This window comes from Phascolarctos cinereus, unplaced genomic scaffold (assembly GCF_003287225.1).
Source record: "Phascolarctos cinereus isolate Bilbo 61053 unplaced genomic scaffold, phaCin_HiC Scaffold_4;HRSCAF=312, whole genome shotgun sequence".
NCBI lineage: Eukaryota > Metazoa > Chordata > Mammalia > Diprotodontia > Phascolarctidae > Phascolarctos > Phascolarctos cinereus.
This window is the reverse complement of record NW_027555847.1, coordinates 713,448,129-713,473,333: the sequence shown is the minus strand read 5'-3', so window position 1 is coordinate 713,473,333 and position 25,205 is coordinate 713,448,129. Positions and strand designations below refer to the sequence as shown.

The 25,205-nt window shown below is 43.5% G+C and overlaps 1 protein-coding gene across 1 annotated transcript in view; it reads right to left on the bottom strand.

Moving 5' to 3' along the window:
- Window positions 1-25,205, bottom strand: part of MYO18B (myosin XVIIIB) — a 330,341-nt gene that overhangs the window by 120,220 nt on the left and 184,916 nt on the right. Inside the window, 2 exon segments of the mRNA XM_020996632.2 lie at window positions 13,661-13,813; window positions 21,542-21,646. Coding sequence (XP_020852291.1) covers window positions 13,661-13,813; window positions 21,542-21,646 — 258 coding nt within the window.

Here is a 25,205-nt window from a genome sequence, read left to right as displayed (position 1 = left end):
AAAAACAGGAAATGTCAGAGCGGGAAAGAACCTGAGAGCATAGAATAGAGGATGTGAATCTATAAACCATAAAGCTCTATAGAAATGCAAGCTGTTATTATCCTCAAGTGGCAGAATGGATGCAAATGTGTCTTTTAAGGCATTGAGTGCTGTACAAATATAAGCTATCATTATTATCCATTATTGCTAATAATCACAATCATACATGGCTATCCCAAGTTCATTTGTCTCCCTCTATCACAGCGGGCGGGGCAGCCTCCCTGGTCTCCTCATGAGAGAAGAGAGAAGTGGGTTTTCCACCCCTGTCCTGCCTCTCAGCCCCAGCCCTGTTAATCTTCAAGAGACAATGGAAATGCCCATTTTAGGGTAATGGGGAGGGGAACATTTGAAAAAAAAGGAGTCATGATATCCATCCTTTTTTTTTCCCTTTTTAACTAAATGCTCGTTCTCGTCATGGCTTATGACACAGAGGATAAAGAAGCCTTTAGGTGAGCTAACACTGAATCAATTCAAGGCACCTAATTATTCCCTTCTTGTCTCCAATTCCCCAAGGCTGGAAGCTCAGGGGTTCCTAGTGGTGACAGGAGCCACCCAAGCACCTGTTCAGGCCTCTCACAAGGGTCATATGCCTGGATCTCGCTGTGATTTATTTTTCTTTTTATAAAAAGAAAAGGAAGAGGATATGTCAAACCATGCCAATTGGGAACTTAAGGGAAAAGGAACAAATCAGCTAAGCCTTGTCATTCTCTTTGGTATTTATGTGGGGAACAGAGACATTAACCACCTTGGGGATTTTAAAAGAGGCCATAGGGCCAAAAGGACCCATGGGGGAGAGGAAATGAGTGGGGAGAGACATCCCAAAGGGAAATGACAACTGTATCCAAAGTCCTAAGTGGAAAGGACAGCCTGCAGCACCGAGGAGATGCCAGGCAAGGCTCAGCAACCTCTTAATCATTGAACCTCAGACTCAGGAGACCTCAGAGGCTATCTGGTTTAAATCCACCCAACTGAAGCAGAATCCCCAGGAGGCACCTCCGTGAGAAGTATTGTGAGAATCAATTGAAATAATGCATTGAAAGCACTCTGCAAAGAGTAAAGCCCTGTGCAAACCAATCTACAAGCATATATTAAGTACCTACTGTGTGCTTTCCTATGTGCTGGGTACCAAAAACCCTAAAACATATTTCATATATAAATAGGAGTTACTGTAATAATGACTATTGTCACTATCAAATCCTTGATGGAAGATGACAGATGATGATATAAATTAACTGTAGGACCTCAGACAGATCACATAACCTCACTAAACTCTAAGGATCATGGTATCTGCCCCACTCCTTTAAGATATATAACACAGAGGTGTGTTATTACATGGTTCTAATTTCATAATAGTTACAGGACCACAAGATGAGAAAGTGAGTCCCACAGGTGGAGGATGGAGCGTAAATCATTTCAAGCTTTAAAGGAAACCCTGTTTTTATTCATTTCTCTTTAAGAGAATAGGACTGACTCAATCAGTTGCCGAGAATGCTTTCTCTGCCTATAATTGTCTTGTGACACACAGAGGGACTTTGATCTTTTGGGATGATGGTGGCAGCCCTTACAACACCCCATCACCTCTTTGCTAGAAGCACTTGGAATTTGAAATGCTGGCCCTGAGCAAGCCCTTGATCCATGCAGTTGGCTTGGGCACAGCTGGAATAGCCATCAGTGGACTCCTTGGGCCTGCAGGCATCTGAAAGAGCAGAAGATGACCTTGACCACCTTCCCTGATGTCTTTTCTGGTTCAGCTACCCTAGGGATCTGAGACCCGAAACCCATCATTCATCCCAGCTCTGACATTCACCACCCTCCTACTAATGTGAGTTTAGGCAAATCCATTTACCTTCCTAGGACTCAGTTTCTTCATCTTTAAAATGAGAGGTTTGGACCAGATGGTATCTGAGATCACTTCCTAGATGTATGCTCACAGTTAGAAGGGACCTAAGAGGTCATATAATTTCTTCAGTTTAAAAATTAGGGAAAATGAGGCCAGAGTCACAGAGGTAATAAGTATCTGAGGTAAGATTTGAGCCCAGGTCTTCCTGACTCCAAGTCCAGTATCTTCTTCCCTACCTCATGGGGATGCAGGGGTGGTAAGAGGGCCAAGAGGCAGCCTGGTCACTACTAGGAATCTGTATACCTAGCCTAAGATAAGAATAACCACCATAGCAGATCCAATAGATGGTCTTCCAGCTTTTGCTTAAAGACTTCCAGCAATGGGGAGCTCACTACTTCCTAAGGCAGACCATTCCATTTTGGAGTATCCATATCACTAAATATAGAGTTGGAAGGGACCTAAGAGACCATGGCATCCTTGAGGACCTCCAGCAATTACAAATAAGGAATTGAAAATCCAAGATATGCAAGGATGTAGGAAGAGAGCAGCCAGCTTCTGTGGATGAATTGAAGTTATCAGACCCAAAACGAATTGCATAGGGGTTACTGAAAAAAAAAAAAGCCAGACATATGATGATTGAACCACTGGGAGTGATCTTTGAAAGCCTGTCAAGAATGGATGAAAGGCAACAGGCCAGTCTCAATCCCCCCCCCCAAAAAAAGGAAGAAAGTGGAGTCTGAAACCTTATCCAGCAAGTTTGACTTTGATGCCTCACAAAAATTCAAGAATATGTTATTAAAGGAAGCAGGGACCATGAAGAGCCAACACGGCTTCATCAATAGCAAGTCAAGGCAGACTAACCTCACTCCCTTTTCTGTCAGGGTGACTAATTTGGTAGATGAGGACAATGTATTACACATACTTTAACTAGATTTTTGACAAGCATTTCTCAGAATCTTTCATGGGATTCTTGTGGGGAAAATGGAGAGATGTGGCCCAGACAATACAACAGCTAAGGGTCGTGGGGCGTTTTTTAATGGGGGACCCCCTAATGGTTCAATATACATTTGGAAGGAGCCCTCTTAGGGGAGTGTCCAAGGAGCTGTCCTTGGTGATTTTCTATGTATTTTTTTTTAATCAATGGCTTGGATAAATGGCTTACATTAATATAGATAGTGAGCTTATAAAATGGGCAGGAGACACAAAACCAGGTGGAAGGCATACCTAATCCACGGATGACAGAGATAGGATTCCCCAAGGTCTCTAGAGCCTAGAACATTGGGTTTGTATGTATCCTCATTACCTAGCACAGTGACTTGTACAAAACAGGTGCTTAATGAAGGCTTTTTTATATTAATGCATCTAATAAAATGAACTTTAATGGAAATAAATGTTGTGTTACATTAAATTAAAAAAACAGTGCTGCAAGTTGCAAGATGGGGAGGAGTGGATGCAGAAATTCAATAGACAAAGATCTGGCAACCTCAGGTAACTGCACCTTCAACATGTCAACCACAGAATGTAGCAATACGGGGAAAATACCATATGCTCTTTGCCTGCAATAAGAGAGGTGTAACATCTAGGAGCAGAAAGGTGAAAATCCCTAGAAGCACAGAAGAGAGTTAGTGAGCAAGACATCAGTCTTGGATAAGTGACATCTGTTTCCCCAACCCTAGAATTGGAATAAAAGCACCTGCCCTCCCCACTTTATAGGGCTGTTTCAAATATCAGATGAGATGAATGGATGTTAGTTCTTAATAAAGGCTTAGTGGTGTATTGCTCAATAAATTAGTGGGAAAGTACTCTGTAACCATAAGCCACTGCAGAAATGGGAGCTGGTATGATTGTTATTGTTATCTATGTCCACTCATCCATCTTTTTTCCCTCCCCCCATCCTCTTCCAGTTTGAACCTTGATGCCACAACTGGGAACACCACTGCTTTACCCCATTGCAGACAGAGATATTATGGTGACCCCACTTGTCTAGCTCCCAATATCTGAGCCCATGCTCCCATGGTTCACAGAAATCTACAATGTCAAGGCATCCAGGGGAAAGATCAGATGTTAGAGCTGACAGAAAACTTTGATGGAAACTTGTAGACTTGGGTGAAACACAATGTGAGAGGTGGGAGAGGCCTTAGAACAGACCTGCACACCTTGGCAGTAAGTAGGGGCCAAAATTAAATTGGCTAAACTTCTTTGGGTCGAGGAGAGGTTAGACTAGAGACAGACGATGATGGCTGGTTGTGACAGGTCATGTGACAAACAGGAGAGTGCACAGTGACAACCTTACATTTTTTGCTGGCCACTGAACATCTTTTGGCAGGAGCAGCCCGCAGGACATATGTTGTATATGCCTGCCTTAGAATATAGAACGGCAATGCAGAGAAAGGCCTTAGAACAGGGGATGTCCAGGCTGGGAGAGAGCTTAGAAACCATTTAATTCAACTCCTCATTTTACAAATGCTTAAGCTGAGGCTCAAAGGAGACAGTAACATTCCCTCTTTGATGGGTAAGACGTCACTTGACAAATCAGCCTGTCACTGCCTCACTGTGCTCTGTGCAAAAGTATTTCCCCTTCTGTTTCCAGATTATCGCAGAGCACCTGCCACGCCCAAGACCCTGGGCTTCGGCATATGGTTTCTACTCTGAGCACTACGAGGGAAAAAAACAGAATTAGATGTTTGATGCATTTCGACCTGAATTCAAAAAATAAGACCTAGAAAGGCTGCCGAATTTGGAGCAGAGAGGCCTGGGTTCCAACCTGGCCTGTACTTCTTGTGCAGCTTTGTCAGTTCATTTGCCCTTTCTTTCAATGCCTCAGTTTCCCTATTTGGGAAATAGTGAGGATATTGACTTCAATTACTCAAATGGATTAAATTCAACAAATATTGGTTAAATACCTAGTGTGTGCCAAGACTTCTGCAAAGCTCTGGGGATGCAAGGTTGGAAATCAGAAGAGTTAGGGAGGATGAAAATCAAACTATCCCTGACCTTAAGGGGCTTGCCTTTGCTGGGAGACTCAATACAGTCACCGGTCAATAGACACAACCTAACTGGAAGAGACAGAGTCCTCATGGCTAGGCATAGCTGGGTGGCGTCCTGTAGAAGACAGTACCTGAGCAGAGATTCGAAAGGAGGTAAGCATTCTAAGAATTGGAGGTGGGGAGACATTCCAGGCAGGGGATGGGGCTCGTGTCAAGGCAAAAACCAGAGAAGGAAGGTGGTTTGGAAAATGGCAAGGGAGCGATACTTTAGAAATATCATTTTGGCAGTGGTGTAGATTGGAGAGGGAGTGATATGACCTAAGGAGAGCAATAAGGTGGTGTTTGAACCTAGTGTTCTGACCACTGCATCATACTGCCCCCAAGATTCAGAGATGGAAAGGACCTAAGAAATATTTTACTCCATCCTCTCACCCCATCCCCTATTTTATTGTGGAGTAAAATAAGGCTCAGAAAGGGAAAGACATTCGCCTGCAATTTTATTCCTGGTTCCAAAGCTAATTCAGGTACCACCCATGCCTTACCACCCACCAGTGTGGGCAGAGATTAGAGTCAGGACCCAGGGTAAACTTAACCTCCCCAATAGGCCTGCTGTGGTTTAGAGCCAAGTTCTCAGGGCCAAGAAGGGAGAAAAACGGTTTCTGGAGACTTTCTGGAGGGCTAGGCAGCTTGTGATAGGTCGATACAAAAGGAACAAAGGGACATTTTCCCTTTTCTGGGTCAGAGCAAAGTGGAAAATTGGCAAATTGCTCTACCACAGAGATCACCTTCCATCCTCCCCTCCCAGCCAGGTGCCAACATCTGCTCCTCACAGATGTTATTTATGCAAAACCATTATCTCAATTATATATGGATGTTGTTGGAATTGCTTATGTCTCTGGATTAGTTTATTTCCAGTGGAGACATTCAACATGGATTAATTACTAATTGGCTCCTAATGAACAGGTGTCATTAAATCAAGGCAAAACCTCTCCTTTGTTTCCCCAGTCTGTGTGTTCTCGAGAAGTTAAGTAAGTAGTACTCATGGGATTACAGAATGTCAGAGGCGAGAGGGGCCTTAGAACAAGGGATGTTAGAGCTGGGAGGGCCCTTGGAACAGGAGATGTCAGAGCTGGGAGGGGCCTTAGAACAAGGACTGTCAGGAGCCCCCGAACATCAATTGTGACCAAGGTCATCAAACAAGTAAGTCATAAAGACAGGATTCAAACCCAGGCCATGATTCCAAATTCTCTGACCCAATGTTTTTTGATGTCTGGTTACTGACACCAGCCAGTGGAGGAATGCCTGAACTGGAATACCTCCTAGTCTATTTTCTCTGCTCTCTTTAGAAGATTTGGGTTTTTTGTTTGTGTGTTTGTGTGTTTGTTTGTTTTTCAGAGATCATAGGTGAAATCAGAGAGACCAAAAAGCAGGGTCCTGTGCTAAGCACTGGGTTTTAAGTGACCCACCCAAGGTATTTGAACCCAGCACTTTTTCCATTACAAGGCACATTTTCATGGTAATTTAAGTCTTTTGAAACACTTTCCCAACATGGTGCCTATAGGGCAGAGGTGGGAACATTCCCATTTTACAGATGAGGAGCCTGATTCTCAGGAGAGTGAAAGTAATGGCTCACCATTACACAATCAGTACGGTTTGGGGCCTGGACTCTGTCCCAGAGTTAGCCTCACTCCAGCACAGTACATAACAAACATTTATTAAATGCCTACTGTATGTAGAGTGCTAGGTGTTGGGGGAAGCACTAAGCTGATATAAATACTTGATGAACTGAATTGAACAAAGCCCGGGATTCTGAGAGGTGGAGGTGAAGAGAGAGGGACGGCATTCCGGGCCTCACAGGGTAAGGAATCTGTTCTGAGGATAAAGAGCAGCTCATTTGGTGAATTCCTGTTGCTTCTCTTTCTACCATCTGCCTCCAACCTACCTGTCCTGACATTTCTAAGCACTCCCCCTCTATCCAGTCTAAATTTCAGTTCAGTTGGCCTCATTGTTGCTCTCCATCTCCTGCTGTGCAGCTTTGCCCAAGCTGTGCCCCCTGCCTCGAATGTCCCCCCTCCTCACTTCCACCTCTTAAAATCCCAAGCCTCATTTAAGTCCCAGCTCACAGATCATCCCCCACCCCACCCCAAATTGGCCCCCTCTCCCTCCTCAAATTATCTATGTGACTCTGGGCAAGTCACTTAATCTCTCAGACTCAGTTTCCTCCACTTCAAAATGGGAATAATATTAGCATCTACTTCACAGGAGCATTGTAGGGATGAAATAATATATGTAGAGGGTACTGCAAATCATAAAGCACTAGATAAATATCATTATCATTGCTAATTGGCATACATGTTTGATTCCCCCAACCAGAAGGGAAAGTTTTTCTTTTGTCTTTGAATCCCCAACAGCCTCGCAATGCTAGTCACACAGCAGGTACTTAATATAATTGAGTAGAGTAGAATTGAAATGGGTTTCCCAAGGCTCAGCCCATCCTTAGTACTCACACCCTGGCCACAAAGAAGACACCTGGCCCAGGAAAGAGAAGGATTTTCTCCTTTGGACTCGACTAAGAAATCTCACCTGAGAGCTCCTTCCCAGGTGAAGGAGGGAAAACACCCACAAATGCCGTTCCCAGTGTGGGAGTCCCTGCTTTATTCAATTCCCATCATTCCTGGAAACCAGAATACTTGTGCTTGGGAACAAAAGCAAACTGTCTCCTGACCCCACCTCCACCAGCTATTTCCATGACGACCAAAACCCAAAGCAAAGGCTTCAGATTCCCTTTGATGATCACCAGAGGAGGAGGAGAAGTGCCCGCAGGTCCAGAGTCCAGAGCAGGGAGCTCTATTTCCATTCTAGTCACCTTCATGAAGGACCAGGATTCCCTGGGAGCAGAGTCTTGAACCATGTGTGTTTGCCTCTGAATGATGCCTCCAAAATACAGCCTTTTCCTTTCGCTAGTCTTCTCTTGGGAAGGGAAGGACGAGTACAGTGATCAGGATCTGGAATCAGGTGACTTGGGATGGTAAACCCAGCTCTGCTAAGTCCCACCTGCAGGGTGATCTGATGACTCACTTTGTCAGTCTGGGCCTCAGTCTCTTCCTTTATAAAATGGGCAGGGGGACAGAGATTGGACTAGATGGTTCCTAATGTCCCTATGAGTCTATAAGGGAGAAGAGCAATCCCTGAAGAGGGCCCTGCCATCAGCATAATGTAATGAATGCTAATTTGGGGTATTAAAATATCTGGATTTGAATCCTGCTGATGCTACAACCAGGTGTAGGACCTTGAATGCCAATTATGTCCATTCTCTGAACCTCAGTTTCTTCATCTATAAATTGAGGAGATTAGCCCAGATGATATGGAAGGACCCTTCTAGCAATTAAGTATAGGGGGTCCCCAGCTAACAATACAGTAAAAAAAAAAGCACCAGCATGGGAGCGCAAGGATGTGGGTTCATATTCTAGTATCATAGAGGATGGTTTCAGGCCTGGAGTCAGGAAGACTTGAGTTCAAATCCAGCCTCAGACACTAGCTGTGTGATCTTGGGCAAGTTAATTAGCTGCTGCCTGTCTCAGTTTCTTATCTGTAAAATGGGGATAATAATAGCACCTACCTCCTAGGGTTGTTGTGAGGATCAAATGTAAAGTGCCTGGCATATGGGAAGCACTATACAAATGTTGGCTATTGCTATTTTTATTGCTAATTATTATCATCATTATTATTATTACCTCAGTAGATAGAGCACTGGTTTTGGAGTCAGGAAGACTTATCTCCATGAGTTCAAATCCAGCTTGAGATAGCTACTACTGGTAGTTGTGTGACCCTAGGCAAGTCACTTCACACCATTTGCCTCAGTTTCCTCAGTTATAAAATGAACTAGAGAAGGAAATGGAAAACCGCTCCAGTATCTTTGCCAAGAAAAAACCCCAAATGGGATCATAGAGAGTCAGACACAACTGAAAAATGATTTAACAACAACAAAATGCCTCTGAGATATCTTGAACTGGATGTCCAGTAGAAATCTTAAACTCAATAGGTCAAAACCAGAACTCATTATCTTTCCTCCTTAAACCATCCTCACCTCCTACTTGCCCAATTATTGTCAAGGGCACCACCATCCTCCCAGTGCCCCAGGCCACACAATCTCAGAGTCAACCTGGACTTCTCACCATCTCTCACCTCCCCCATATCCAATATGGTGCTAAGGCTTGTCAATTTCACCTCTGCAGCATCTCTCATCAGTTTCACCTCTGTAGTATCTCTTGTCAGTTTCACCTCTGCAGCATCTCTTGAATGTGCCCTCTCCTCTCCTCTGACCCTGTTAGCCCTCTCGTGCAGACTCTCATCACCTCACACTCAGATTGTTGCAATAGCTGCTGGCGGGGTCTGCCTGCCACAGGTCTCTCCACTCCAGTCAATCCTCCATTCAGTCACTGAAGTGATTTTCTAGAAGTGCAGGTCCAATCATGTCACCCCCTACTCCACTCCAGCCCCCTCATTTTACAGGTGAGAAAACTAAAGCCAGGGCAGTGAAATGAACTCACTCTGGGTGATCCAGTAGATAAGCATGTGAGGCAGTATTTAAATCCAGAAAGCAGCAGGGCCTGGATTCAAGCCAAGGTTCTCAGACTTCAAATAGAGGGCTCTTTGCCCTCCCTCCAATTCTAGACAAGCAGTCCTGTTTGTTTCCTGATGCAATCCACCACATCTGCCTTACTGCAGGGGGAGAGATGCTTCTGGCCACTGCAGGCAGATCAGCCTGCTTACTCTCTTTCTCTATTTAATTATTAATTAGACCCCTGATGAACCAGTGCGCATTAGAGCTGGGCAGCGATGGAAGTAGCTGCCAGGGCTGGCTACATCCTGGGGCTATATGCAGAAGCAGCTTGCCCCTGACAGGCCTGTATCCAAGGGGGCTGGGAATATTCTCAACCAGGGGAGGGAAAACAGCCCATGATGGGCATGAAAGGCACGAGGAAGAGGAGAGGGGGATATAGAGTAAGAGGGAAGCAGAAGCTGGGTGAGGAGGAGGAGGAAGAGGGGGAGGATCACAGTTACCTCCACTGTAAAATGAGGGAGACAAGCTCCAGGGTCCCTGCTAGTCTCAGGTCGATGATTCCATGATTTGGAGTAAGAAGAAACCTTAGGTGATGACCAGATTTGAAGTTATTTAATGCTGAAAGATTTGCAAAGCTTTTCCTCCAAACATGACCTCTGAAGCCATCTAGTTCAAACCCTAATTTTAAACAAGGAGACATTGAGGCTGAGGCAGGGCAGAAGATTCTGAGCTGAGTTGAAAGGGAATTTGATGCAATTCCCTTCATTTTACAGATGAGGAAACTGAGGACTAGAAATTTGAAGAGGCTCATTTCAAGGAGAAGATGGAGAGAAGGAAGGAGAAGGAGAAGAAGGCTAGGGAAGGACAAAAGAAGGAGAAAACAGGAACAAGAGAGGGAGGAGGAAAGGGAAGAGAAGGTAGTAATAGGGAAGATGAAGGGGCTAAAGGGGCAGGAAGAGGAATAGGAAATGAAGAAGAAGAGGAGAGGATAGAATTTTCTATGTCTCTAAATATGCCAGGGGAAAAGCAATCTGGAGCCAGCTGGTTGAGCTAATGGGAAGGACAGAAGGGCCACAAAGAGATGGCAGGGTCCCATTAAAGGGAGAAGAGAGCCGAAAAACAAAGATGAATGCTCATAGGCAGTGCATAAAGCCCAGAAGATGTGGAGGGAGTCAAGAGGAATCAACAGAGGCTGGAGAAGGGGAGACTAAGAAGAAGAGAAGAGAAAGAAGGACAAATTAAATCTAGTGTGATTTCATGGGGGCTGGGAGCTCCTAGGGAGCAAACTCCTACCAGCACAGGCCAACTCTTGTTCTGCAATCTAAAGCTTTAGAGAGTTCCCTGGAATGCCTAGGGTCCCACAGCCAGTATGAGTCAGGGGCAGGGCTAGAATCTTCCATACTAATTATGTTAATTTAATTAAAGAGACAACTTTAATGCCTGTATGTGTGCAGAAGATGAATTTATGAAACCAAACCTACCAGACTCCATGGTTCATAGAATATTAAAACTGGAGATATTTTAGTCCAACCCCTTAATTTCACAGACAAGGAAACTTAGTCCCAGGCTGGGGAAGTGACTTATCCAAGGTCACATAGGCAGCAAAGAGCAGTCAGAATTCTAATCTTAGTCCTCTGACTCTGACTCTAGTCATCTGTAAGTGAAGCAATGGGGAAAGACCCAGGTCTGGAGTTAGAAGACCTGGTTTGAATCCCAAATCAGCTTCTTGCTTCGTACCTGGGTGACTCCAGGCAAGTGAGCAGACTGTAATAAGTGACCTCCAAGATCCCTTCTACCTCACAATCTATGATTCCTGGAGGATCCTGAGTTGCAGGGTTGGTGTTTCGTTCTGACATTCTTCATGGCTTAGATCAGCATGCCAAACACCAATCGACAGGGACCAGTTCCAAATTTCACAGTGTCCCGTCTCATCAACCACCGATTGCACCGCCTGCCTCGGAGCACAATTCGTCCCAGAGTTTCTGAGGAGTCTTTGGCTCACAGAGCTTAGAATTGGAAGAGAGCTGAGTCTAATCATCCACGCTATTGTTGAATTCACTCTGCAACCGAGATTTCTTGTCATGTTCCCATGATGGGAAACTGGACTCCTTGACAAGATCTTCTATTCCATTTCAGATAACTCAAATTGTTAGGAAGAGTTTTTTTTTTTTTTCCCTGTCTTACACTAAGCCACCTCATTCAACTCAGCTCAACATTGGGTGGACTCCCTGGAAGGAATCTATGGGAGGACATAGACAAGTGTCACCCAGCAAGGGCAGGCATGGGTAGGTTGCAATTTGTATCATTGGAGGGAACATCTTATCAATGATATCACAGAGCCAGGGAAGTATTTGAGCACATTCAGCCAAAGCCTGCCCCCACTCTCCAATGAACCAGGTATTTCTCTATTTTTCATCAGCGACTCTGCTTAGCTTGATTCCACTGAATATCATGCTGCAACCCCCACCCCCCTTCCCCAGGATAAGCTGATAGCCTGAAGTCTCATCCCTGTAGAGATTGACCCAGAGTTTGATACTCAACACCACCTCAGCTCCCTTAGTTGCCCCTCTCTTTTGATTGGAAGTCTCAAGGGAGGTGATAAATTCCTCCAAAATCTATCTTTATAGAGAACGCCCAGGTAAATCTCCATATTCCATCAGCAGCTCAGCTTGGTTTCAGCTCCACAGAACATCTCGTCCCCACACCACGGTCTCCCTGGTGAGCCCCTCCCCCACCCCTTTTCTTTTTCTTTTGCATATTGAAAACCAGACAACTGTCTTCTTTTCTCAATGACCAGTGAGGTTAAGTGACTTGCCCAAGGTCATACAGTCAGTGATGGACAAAGGCAGAATTGTAACTGAGGCCCTCGGGTTCTTTTCTCATTAGGTTATAAGCCCCTGTAGCGCAAAGACACTCTTTTTCTTATTTGTATCCCCAGTGTTCAACACAGCACCTCGTACATAATACGCATTTAATAAATGCTTGTTTTATTGAATTGACTTGAACCTGTAGAATTTGAGAGTTGGAAGGGACCACAGAGGCCACTCAGTTCAATGTGTCTCTAAAATCCCATCTATGACAGTCTTGACAGGCAATCACCCATGGCTCCTGGTTCTCTTCTCTGGAACCAGCCCATATAATTCAATCCCCCTCTTCCACGCGGTAACCCATCAAGTGTTTGAGGATGGCAATCATTCCCCAACACCTAAGTCTTCTCTTCTCCATTCTAAACATTCCCATTTCCTCCAACTAGTTCCTGTGACTATAGATCACAGGATTACAGATGAAGCAGGAGCTCTTTATTTTCAGCCCATAAACTTGTTGGGTTTTGTTTTTAATATCCTGATAACTTCACTAAATAAAGTTGTTTTCCTGTGTATTTTATTTTATGCACTTAAAACCATTATTCTTGGAAGAGGTCCAGAGGCCTCACTGAGGAATATGACATAAACAAGTCTAATAACCCCTAAGATAGGGATATCAGGGGCCTCAGAAGGCATCTAGCAGAACTGTCTTCTTTCCCAGATAAGCAAATTGAGGACCAGTGAGGTCCAAGGTCAATTGACAAAGGCAGGATTAGAATTCAGATCCCATTGTTCCGTACTGCCTCACCATCTTCACTTGGATAGCTTCCAGCTCTTGGGGCCCAGCAATGAGCACAGGACTCCAGATTCGACCGATAAGGGCAGAAGGCAATGGAACCTCTCACCTCTCACCTCCAGGTCATCCTGGACCCTCTGACTATAGACCATGCAGCCCAAGATGTCATCTGATGTCCTGGCTGCCACATCTCATTGGTGATTCTTTGAGCTGCCACTTGCCTGTGTGACCTTGGGCAGGGTCCTAAATGCCTCAAAGCTCTCTGAGTCTCAGTTTCCTCACTTGTAAAATGAGCAGATTAAACTGGATGGCTTCTAATGTCCCTCTCAGCTCTTCACTGACGGTCCCATGATCTCCTATAGTGATGCCATTTCCCACATGAATTGCCCTTTTTGGTCCCATTCTACCCCTCCCATACAGTCTATTTTTTAAAACCTTAATGCATTTCATTGTATTAGATTCAATCTATGACTCTAGCCTGCCAAGACCTTTTTGGATCTGGACTCTACAATCGAATGTTAGCCATTTTCCCCATCATCTGCACATTTGATGAGGGTGCCCTCCATGGCTTCATCCAGGTCATTGATGTTAAGGTTGATGAGAAGGGCCCAGAGGCCCAGTATGGCTTACCTTAACATGAACCTTCTCCAGCTCTTCCTTACTGACTGTTGTCTGGGAGTCCTCAGCGTTCGACAGGAGAAGCTGCACATCAGACAGGAGGGCATGGGTCCTCCGCAGGTCTCGGCGGAGGCGTTTTTCCACGTCAAAGTCTCGATGACCAATCTGGAGACCGAAGGCACACCAGTTAGCCTTGAATGGAAGCAAGAGGGACTAGAGGTTCATTACTTAAGCAGAGTCCCTTAATTTGAACAGTGCCTTGGCCTATTGTGATCATTCATCCCAGATTCTCAAAACTATTTATTTAAAGGCCTACTATGTGCACATAAGGTCCTGGGAATTCAGAGACATGAATGAAACCATGGGAAAAGTGCTGGGTTTGGCATTAGAGGACCTTATTGTAAAACCCAAGTCTATTCCTTACTTAGCAGCTGTGTGACTCTAAGCCAGTCACTGAAGTCCTCTGGGCCTCAGTTTGCTCTGAAGGAAAATGAGTGGGTTGTAATGGGACAGATCCAAGGTCCTTTCTAGCTCTGAATCTAAAATTCTGTGATCCTATATTAACAGTCCTAACCCTCTAGAGGTTTACATTCTACTGGTAGGAGAGATATAATGAGTGTAGAGATACATAATTACAAGGTAATTTGAGAAGAAAGAAAGACAAAGAGAAAGATTCTCAAAGGAGAGTCTTCCTAGAAGAAGAAATATATGATTGGAGCAATGAAGGAAGGTTTTGAGAAGCAGAGCTAGGGATGGTATTTTTAGCATGATGGATGGAGGACTATAATCACTGTTCAAGTGCATGGAGGTTGGCTATGACATGTCATCTGGAAGGGGGGAAGGGGAGATGGGCCCACTTCTTGGGGATGTTGTTTAGATTTCTCTTGGCTCCTATTGGCTGCTGCCGTCTTTTCCAACTCTGAGACTGAAGCTCTATTCCATATGACATGAAAGGTGGCACATGCCCACTCACATGGAACACCCTGGCTCCTGAAAATGAATTGAGGCTATGAATTAAACAAGTCCACTCCTTGGGCTCAGCTGTAGAAATCAGCCCTCTCCAACTGGGCCAACCCAAGAGCACAATTGCCTTTGTTATCAGAAGGTGAAAGACACTAAAGAAAAACCATTAAGCACTGGCCTATAGGGTCAGAGGTGATGAGGTCGTTGAACGAATAGGTGATGCAATAGGGTAAGTGTCAAGAAGACCTGAGTTCAAATCCAGCCTCAGACACTTACCAACTGTATGACCCTGGGCAAGTCACTTAACCTCTATCTGCCTCAAGTTTCCTCATCTATGAAATAACAGCACCTATTTCACAGCGTTGCTTTGAGAATAAAATGAAATAATAATTACAAAGTGCTTAGCGCAATGCATGGCAATAGTACTAGCTTAATAAATGCTTGGCTCCTTCCTTCTTAGAGTTTCCGAGAGGTCCTCAAGTTCAACCCTCTTCTCTAACAGATAAAGAAACAGAGATCCACTTCTCTAGTGACTTGCCCAAGGCCATACAAGTAGTAAGTCTCAGAGCTGGTATCAGAAGGAAGGTCCTCTGATGCCATGGGGCATTTCATGATCGTTATAATGGCTTTGACACATCAACCCTCCAGACACAGAGTCAGCTAATTTGATATTAATTTCCACACATGAAGAAAAACATGATTTAAGACTTAGGGCGTTTTTTGTGCATTTACATATAAGCTTATGATTTTTATTAAAAAAACCAACAACACTTTAACAATACTGAAAAAGCAATGAGATAAAAACAATTAAGTTAATAAAACAGGCTTGGTTTTTTCTGTTAAAGCAATGAAAGTTTGTTTGTTTGTTTAACACATTTATTTCTTTCTAAAATTCATTATCTATGCTGCCATGAATCCTTTTTCATAGCAGGCAGGGTATAATTTCTTCTAACAAAACAAATGCATCAACCTAATTCATTATTAACTTAAGGAAGCTGGTTTTTTTAATTCACTTTGGGAATACAGAGAGGTTTTTTCCTTATTTTTCTTTTTTTATTTGGAAACACACAGGTTTCTAACTCTATGGAATTCTTTGTCTTTATCATTAGCTCTCCTTTAGGAAGGACTTTTCGGGTTCATGCAAGGCATGTTCTTCCCCACAAACTTGGGAGGAAGGGACGAGTATGAGAAGGTCACAAATGTGAGCCTAGAAAAGAACTCAGAAAGGGGCAGCTAGGTGGTGCAGTGGATAGAGCACTGGCCCTGAAGTTAGAAGGACATGAGTTCAAATCTGGCCTCAGACCAAACACTTATCACTTACTAGCTGTGTGACCCTGGGCAAGTCACTTAACCCCAATTGCCTAAAAAAGCAAAAAAAAAAAAAAAGAAAAAAGAAAGGAACTCAGATATCAAATGGTTGAATCCCCTCATTTGACAAAGGTCAGATGTTAAATGACTTGGGTAATACTGCTAATAAGGGGCAGAATGACAATTCAAATCCAGGTTTTCTGGCTCCATATCTCATTCTCTCTTTCCACTATTCTTTTATTTTTATTATCCTTATTTTAAAGGAGTATAAACTGAGGCACCTTACTCTATATACTGTATGCATTCCTTGGATGGAATGCTCGGCTTGGAGTAAGACAGACCTGAGTTCAAATCCAGCGCCTTCCTAGCCATGTTACCTTGGACAAATCTCTTTCTGCCTCAGTTTCCTCATCTGTAAAGTGAGGATAATGATAGCACCTACCGGGAAGGGTTGTCGGGAGGATCAAATAAGATATTATTTGTCAAGCCCTTAGCACAGTGACTGGGACATAACATGCTTATTAAATGCTTGCTCTCTCTCCCTTTCCCCTCAAGGTCATAGAGATAATAAATGCCAAAGTGGTGCCTGGGACCTAGATTCTCCATTGACTATGCCGCCATATTGTTTTTGAAGCCCTGAATTCTCTGGACTTCAGTAGGCCCCAGTGACCAAATGTGCAGGCGCGCTAGTTAATTTGTAAATGAGCTCATTTCTGCAAAGGGAGTTTAACAGACATGGCTGCTTTCATTCGTGGAAGCAAATCCTGGCCCAAGAGATTTAACACCTTAGAGTCCTGCAAACCCAGGGCACTGCTATCAACATTCAGTCACTGCAGAATAAACCTTACAGGGGCTTTGCTAGAGAGATGGCTCACCCCATTCCACATATATGCCACCGTTACCAAGGTTACTGACAAAGACCAACCAGAGGGGGAAGGAGATGAGTGAGAGGATGCTGTGGGGCAGAGGAACCCAGACGGTGGCTTTTCATTATTACTGCCAGGTGCCAGGGCACCTCTACAGCTCAGACAGAGACAAAGCCTGCTCATTAGAGATTGCAACCTGGAGGGGGGAGGGGAAGGCCAGGCTAAACATTGCCAGATGAGGGCTTTCTGCAGGGAACCAGGGGAGCTGGCTTAAAGGCATCGACATTAGCAACTTAGAGAAGCTGGTGCCCACGTTCCTCAGCATCTAAGGAGCTGGAGGAGAGCAGGGAGAGTGGGACAGCAGCCAACCAAGTGGGATGCCTGTGCGCAGGTACCCAAGCAATGATGTCCTTGTCCTTCCTTCTGTGAAATTCCCCAAGCAAAACAGTCACCTAGCCCTGGAGCTTTCTGTCAGTCTGAACTTAAGCTTCTTTGGGAAAGAAACTGACAGGCTTTTTCAACAACCAAAACTCCCAGAAAATAGACAAGACACGTCTAGTTCTTACTTGACTAGAATCTGCTGACAACCCAGAAAGCAATTCATTTCTCCAGCATTTTGGGGCTTCACTTTAATGCATTTGAATTCAAGGTAACTCAGTTCAACAAACTCTTATTAAGCATATACTATGTGTCTGACTGCATTAGTTGTCTGGGGAGGGGGGGGTGACAAATTCAAAAAGGAAACCATCCCTGCCCTCCAGTAGTTGATCCTCTATCCAGTATCTATACCAAACATGGGATGATCAAGGGAAAAAGCTCTGGATTTGGAGTGAGAGGCTATGGGCACTGGAGAGATGCCAAGGTGATCCCAAGTATACCTCTCCTTTCTCTCTTCCTTTCTTCATCTGTACCAAGGTAGGTCTGAGGGTATGTGGAGTCACAGGATCATAGATTTAAAGTTAGAAAGGTGATCAAAGTCATCTAATCCAATACTCCTCATCTTGCAGAAAAGGAAATAGGTTAAGTGACTTGTCCAAGGTCATGGTTATTAAGCAGCAGAGCTGAGACTTGAACCCGTGACTTTAAATCCAGCACTCCTGACACTGTGCTTTATTATTCCTCTCCAGGAGTCCCTGGAATGTACCTTAGTTTATGGTGGTGCTTCTTAACCTTTTTCATGCCATGGACCCCTTTGGCAGACAGGTGAAACCTTTTCAGAATAATATTTTTTATTAATTGATGGGAATACTAAATTTGTTAGAGGTCAGTGAAAATAAAGATGTAATCCTTTTCCCATCCAGATTTGCATACTCCTTGAAATCTGTCCATGGTCCACAAACCCCAGGTTAAGAGAAATGTATTTCCCCTAGCTTAGAGGAACTAGATGGAGGCCTGGATTTCTTCTCTAGCTCTGGTGGCCTCTGATAAAACAGCTGACCCTGAGCTCCAAGTGGGCTTCTCCACCCTGCCTCTGTCTCTGATTGCTCTCCAATAGCTACTTGAATGATCACCAACATCTGGGCAGCACCAGGCTCTGAGAAACAAATGAGCAGGAGACGTGTAGGAGATGGGTCCTTTGGGCTGTCCCTAATAGGAAATACCACAGTCCAGCCAGGATCAATGGGTAAATTGCCAAGAAGCCAACTGAGAATTAATGGCAGTGGGAAAAGAAAAAAAAACTATCCAAAAATGGAAAAAACTACCTTGGAAGGTAAATGGGTTCACTGTCATTGGACTTCTTCAGGCAAAGGCCACAATAAGCACTCATTGGGAATGCTGTGGGGGGGGGGGGTCTTGAGGTGTAGGTTGGTCCAGTTGGACCATTGCAGTCTCTTTCCAACTAGGAGATTTTGTAATGCTATGTTAAAGTATGGTAGGCAATGAGAGACAGCTGCTCCAGGCACAGCCATAGAGTATGGAGTGAAGGAGGTGAGGAAAAAAAGAGAAATCACATGCAGAATGTAAGCTCCTTGAGGGCAGAGATTACTTTCAGCCTTTGTAGCTCCTTGCTTAGCACAGTGCCTACAACATAGTAGATGCTACATAAATGTTTGTCGGATAGTAGACTGGGGCCATGAAGTTCCCATCCCTTCCTAAGTCTGTGGCTTTGCTCACCTACAAGCCCCCTTCCTTTCCTAGTTGTCTAGCAAATGACATCTTCCTGTCACACAACTCCTACCTACAGATGAGTAGCACTCATCCTGCGTCTCTGCCGGAATATTATCAAGAGCTTTCCAGTACTTGCATACAGGATAGTGTGATATAAAGAAATGAGGATCATTTGGAGTCAAGAGAACTAGGGCTTCCCCATGATGTGTGTGACCTAGGGCAAGTCACTTAATCATTTTTGGCCTGAGTTTTTTTTTTCCTCCTAAAAATACTAGATGGCTTCAGAGGCCTCTTCTAACTCTAAATCTCTGCTCCTATGATCTCAGGGTATATAAATGACTCTAATATTGATTTCAGCACCATGGATAGCATGAGATGAGTGACAAAGCCCATTGTCAGTAGTCTAAAATGCCACTGTTGCCCTGGTGTGAAGGACCTGGGCAACACTGGTCCTTAATGGTGGTTAGCACCTCCTCCCACCCAGAGATAACAACTGTCACCACCAAAGTCATTGTCACCACTGGTTTTCCTCTATTGGATTAGAAGGGGGAGGGATAGAACCTCATTAGGTTAATGGGAAATAAATGTCATTCTGCAGATTTTCATTTTACAGCCGAGACATCCAAATTCCGACAAAGCTGGTGAATTATTAGCCAATAAATTTAAATGATGATTGGTGTTGTTTTGTGAAAAGATTGTCAGCCCATACACCATTTGATATGAAGACAAGTCAATTTAATGCAGTTGTTAAGTACCTTTCACTGGAGAGTTTCCAAGTACTTCTCAAGTATAGAAAAGCTGCCTGGGATTGTCGGGGAGCACTGTGTTCCATCCCCAGTGTCTAGCACATTGCTTAGAATACAGTAGGTGGATAATAAATGATTGTTGGTGTATTGGGTCCAAAGAAATAAACTTTCTATACAGCTAGAACATACTTTTTTAAGAACAGACTACTCCTTCCATTTCAGACATTTCTAATAGAAATATTTCAAAAAATACTATCACTATAATCATTCAACAAACATTTAATGTTGTTGCCATCATTCAGTAATTTCGGTCCTGTCCAACTCTTCATGACTCCATTTGGGGTTTTCTTGACAAAGATACTAGAGCGGTTTGCCATTTCCTTTTCTAGATTTACAGATGAGGAAACTAAGGCCAACAGAGTGAAGTGACTTGCCCAGGATCACACAGCTAGTGTCTGAGGCTGGATTTGAACTCAAGTCTTAATCCTGTTGGCCTTAGTAAGCAAGAGTCAGGATTCACACCTATGTCTCTGGCTCCAGGGTTGGCTCTTTGTATTCCTCAGACACCTGAACACAGAAAGACCTCAGTTTTATCTGTTGAATATGGATGTGGGTGGGGATGCAAGGGAATGACAATCAACATGACATATTCATTGGTAAGTAAATAAGAATAAAAGAAATCCTAGTGAATGGAAAGTCAGGTGAGTCACTGACAGCTCAGAAAGTCAGTATATCTTCTTTGCAAAATATGGCTCTTGAATGGAGCCTTCAACTGGGGTAGGGGTTTCAGGAGGCCAATGGAGGTAGCATTCTAGGGGCAGAGGACAGCCTGGGTTTTGCAACAGCATGTACAAAGATCAATTAGCTGACCCTTAATCTCCACTTAATTGTGAGAGAAGTAACTATTAATAACCAAGGATTTGGGGGGATTCAGATTTCTCCCTTTTTCTTTTATCCTCATTTCAAGACCACAGTTTCTGAAACTTGAGTTAGCCTTCTCCATCCAGACCCCACCCAGGTGGGGCAGCCACTATGTTTCACTCAGGTTAGGGTGGAGATAAATTCTTTGAATAGACTGCCCAAGGCTAGGCTGACTAAGAAGTAAATGACATAATCAGAGTTCAGGTCCAGCCTCTCATTGTAATATTCATTCTTCATTAATTGTTAGCCAGTCAGAGTGGATTGCCACCCTGGGAACCATAGCTCTTCCAAAAGGGCATATAAGCCAGCGCCCAGGGCCATGATTGTCCTGGGTCTAAGAGATGGCCAAGTGACCACTCTTTTATTAAAATGCTGGCATTATTAATAAGATGATTAAATTACTCAAATTATGTCTCTCAAACTTTTTAGACTTCACAGTTATCTGTAAAATGAGCATTATAACCCCCCTCAACAGGCCGTCCTAAGGCTCAAAAGAGATGGTGTAATTAAGCTGCTTTGCAAATGTTAAAGCACTTTGTTGACTTTATTGAGGGGACTGAGCTAAACACAAAAATCGGTTTTTGTTGTTGATGTTGTCTTTATTATAATTAGCTGCCTCATGGAATTGAAGTGGGTTCAAATCCTGACTCTAACAATCACACTGTGACCCTGGAGGACAAGTGACTTCACCTTGACTCTGGTAACTCCTTTAGCCTTATCAACTAAGCCAGAGGGACTGCAACCTGTGTTGGTGAAAGGAGTCCCTATAATGGGAGTTCCCCAGCACTGACAAAATCACACATTTTTTTTTATATTATTGTGATTGCTTACTAGGAAGGAAGGGCATTCAGTCATCCTGGCTCACAGCCAGCAGTCCATTCCAGAGCTCTCCAGGCCTAACCATAAATGTCTTGTCTTCATTTGCTCTCTACAATGAGGAGGGAGCTCCCCAAGACAAAGGATGGTTCCCCTTGATCTACCTGTTCACAAAGTGTCCCAATGAGGGTTTCCAAATCCTGCTTCTCATGGAGGACCATCTTCTTCTCCTCACTTTCCTGTTCCAACTGCATCTCCAACTGCCGTAGCTATGCACACAAGGAGAGAACATAAGGCAGGTGAGCAGAGAATGTGGGTTCAAATCTTGATTCCTACAACAGTTCTGGGCACAAGATAGGTGCTTAATAAATGCTTGTGGGAGGAATGGATAAACAGATACATGAATGGGTGGATGAGCCATTTAGACTAGATGATCTCTAAATTGGAAGGAAAGAAGGAAAGTTAGGAAGGAAGGAAGGAAGGAAGGAAGGAAGAAGAAGGAAGGAAGGAAGGAAGGAAGGAAGGAAGGAAGGAAGGAAGAAGGGAAGAAAGAAGGAAGGAAGAAGAAGGAAGGAGGGAGAGAGGAAGGAAGGAAAGAAACAAACAAACAAATGAAGGAAGGAAGGAAAGGAAGGAAAGGAAAGGAGGAGAAGGAAGGAAAAGAAAGGAGGAGAAGGAAGGAAGGAGAAAGGGAGGAGAGAGGAAAGAAGAAAGGTAAAAAGAAAGGAAGGAAGGAAGGAGAGAGGGGGAGAGAGGAAAGAAGGAAGGAAGGAAAGAAAGGAAGAAAGGAAGGAAGGAAGGGAGGGAAGGAAGGAGAGAGGAAGAGGGGGAAGGTACCATGTGGTGAGATTCTCCCCTCCTTCCTTGCTTCATTTACACCCTCCCCAAGCTGTGTTTTTTGCTCCCTGCCAGGGTATGAAATCACCAGGTACAGCTCTGGTCTCAGGCTAAAAGTACATTGTCCTTCTTGAGGAGGTGACTTGAGGCCAGTCTGAGCTGAGTGGTCAGTGAGTGTGTGAGGAGACAGGCCCCAGAAGCAGAGACACAGGCCTCGAGAAATCCTATCACAATGATGAATGAGGCTGCCTGCTATAAGTCTATCTATTATAATTTTCCCCAGAATGACAGAATGCCAGGGCTACAGAGGTTTTGTCTGGGAGTGGATTGAGATGTAACACTGGCTGTTTTTGCCAGGGTCAGGGCCCTGACAGTAATGGTGCCACCCATCTGTCAAGTGCCTAACCAAGCCTGGGATAGGCTCAGCACCCCTCCCCAATACCCCAGAGAATGGTAGCCTCTGCTCCCCATCAGCAGCTCTTTCTCTAACCCGATAGATGAATTCTTCCCACAAATGAAGAAATTTAGCAAAGCCTAAGGCCAGAGAGGCCCATGGCCATGGCTTGCAAGCTCCTTGCCTCCTTCCATGGAAAGGAGAGTTCTACACAGACAAGTGTCTCCTTAAAAATGCTCATGGTCAACTGGAGAGACAGAAGCAAGAAGACCAAGAAAAGAGGCTGCTGGAGGAGTCTGGGTCTGAGACAAGAAGGGCCTGGGCTGCAGTGGCAGGAGGAGGGATAAAAGTCAAAAGTCAAATGAGAGATAAAGGAAGAATTAACCTAATATGATGACTGGGTGTTGGGGGGGATAGAAAAGGGAAAGTCAAGGATGACTTCAAGGTTTGAGCCATGGTGCCAGGAAGCATGATTCTGTCAATGAGAGAGATAGAGAAATCCAGAAGGACAGCAGGCTTGGTGGGAGAAATAATGAGTTCAATTAAACTCATGATGGGCTTGAGGTTATCAAATTAGATCATAGGATTTCAAGATGGAAATATCACTGAGATTATCTTTAGTCTAATTCTCTCCTTTTACAGAATAGGAAACTGAGGCCCAGAGAAGGAGAGGATTTGTCCTGGTTTTACAGGTAAAAAGTGGCAGATATGGGGTTAACATCTTTTGACTCCAAATCCAAATACAGAGGGATCTTTCCATTGAACCCTAAAGTCCAGGAGAAAATTGAGAGATAAGTGAGCTAAAGTTCCCAGGAGAAGTTATTGTTTCTTCCTCCTCTGTGCTTATTCCAATCCTATGCTATCCTTCAATGTTATTGCTTCAGTGCTCACCTCTTACATGAAGTTTTATTAGCATTACGATGATAAAAACATAGAGCATCCAAGCCAGAAAACTAGACAGTCAGGTCCAGCTATGAACTTTCTCCTCCAGAGCCTCATTTCTCTCATTAACCCAAACAGAATTCTCCTTTCTCAGAGCTCTCTACTGCAGCCAATAGAAGCAGCATGGCCTAGGAGAAGTAGCCCTAAAAGAAACGTGAATTTTAATCCTGCCTTGGACAGTTACTAATTATAAGACTACAAGAAATCTTCTTAACCTCTCTAAGCCTCAGTTTCCTTGCCTATAAAATGGGGACAATAATAATACAGGTCTTACTTATCTCTGGGTTATTGTAGGAAAAGTACTTTGTAAATCTGAATGTGTATAGCATATGTATGTGTATAATTATGTAGATACAAATATACACAGGTAGCGCCCTTCATTGAATGTAAATAGATACAGAGCAGTGGTCACTATTAAGCATAATAGTGCAGATGGGGTGTTTGAATATAGCCTCTCTTAATGCAAGGTTGCATTCATTTTCCTGTGATTTTCCTGGTGATCTATGTTGAGTTTGTATTTGGGAGGCAGAGTCAAGATGGCAGAGTAAGAGGAAGTAGTTGAACTTAGCCCCCATTATCTCTTCTCCACAACAATCTAGGAAATGCAATAGACTTATTTCTGATTGGGAAAGTTAAGAAAACATTACAGTGAGCTGAGCTAATATAATAAAAATGACAATTCTTCCTAAGCTAATTTACTTATTCAGTGCCATACCAATCAAACTTCCAAAAAATTATTTTATGGAGCTAGAAAAAATAACAAGATTCATTTGGAATAACAAAAAGGTCCAGAATATCAAGGGAACTAATGAAAAGAAATGCAAGGGAAGGTGGCCTAGCTGTTCCAGATCTTAAATTGTATTATAAAGCAGCAATCATCAAAACTATTTGGTACTGGCTAAGAAATAGAGCACAGTGGATCAGTGAAATAGGTTAAGTATGCAAGACACAGTAGTCAATGACTATAGTAATCTACTATTTGATAAACCCAAAGACCCCAGCTTCTGGGATAAGAACCCACTATTTGACAAAAACTGCTGGGAAAACTGGAAAAGAGTATGGCAGAAACTAGGAATAGACAAAAATCTCACACCATATACCAAAATAAAGTCAAAATGGGTTCATGATTTAGTTATAAAGGCTGATACCATAAGCAAACTGGGAAAGCAAGGAATAGTTTACCTCTCAGATTTATGGGGAACAGAAGAATTCATGACCGAACAAGAGATAGAGAGCATTACAAAATGCAAAATGGATGATTTTGATTACATTAAATTGAAAAGTTTTTGTACAAACAAAGCTAATGCAACCAAGATTAGGAAGGAAGTAGAAAATTGGGAACGAATTTTTACGACCCACCTCTCCGATAAGGGCCTCATTTCTAAAATATATGGAGAATTAAGTCAAATTTATAAGAATGTAAATCATTCCCCAATTGATAAATGGTCAAAGGATATGGACAGGTAGTTCTCAGATGAAGAAATTAAAGCCATCTATTAGTCATATGAAAAAATGTTCTAAATCATTATTGATTAGAGAAATGCAAATCAAAACAACTCTGAAGTACCACATCACACCTATTCAGATTGACCAACATGACAAAACAGGAAAATGATAAATATTGGAGAAGATGTGGGAAAATTGGAGCACTAATG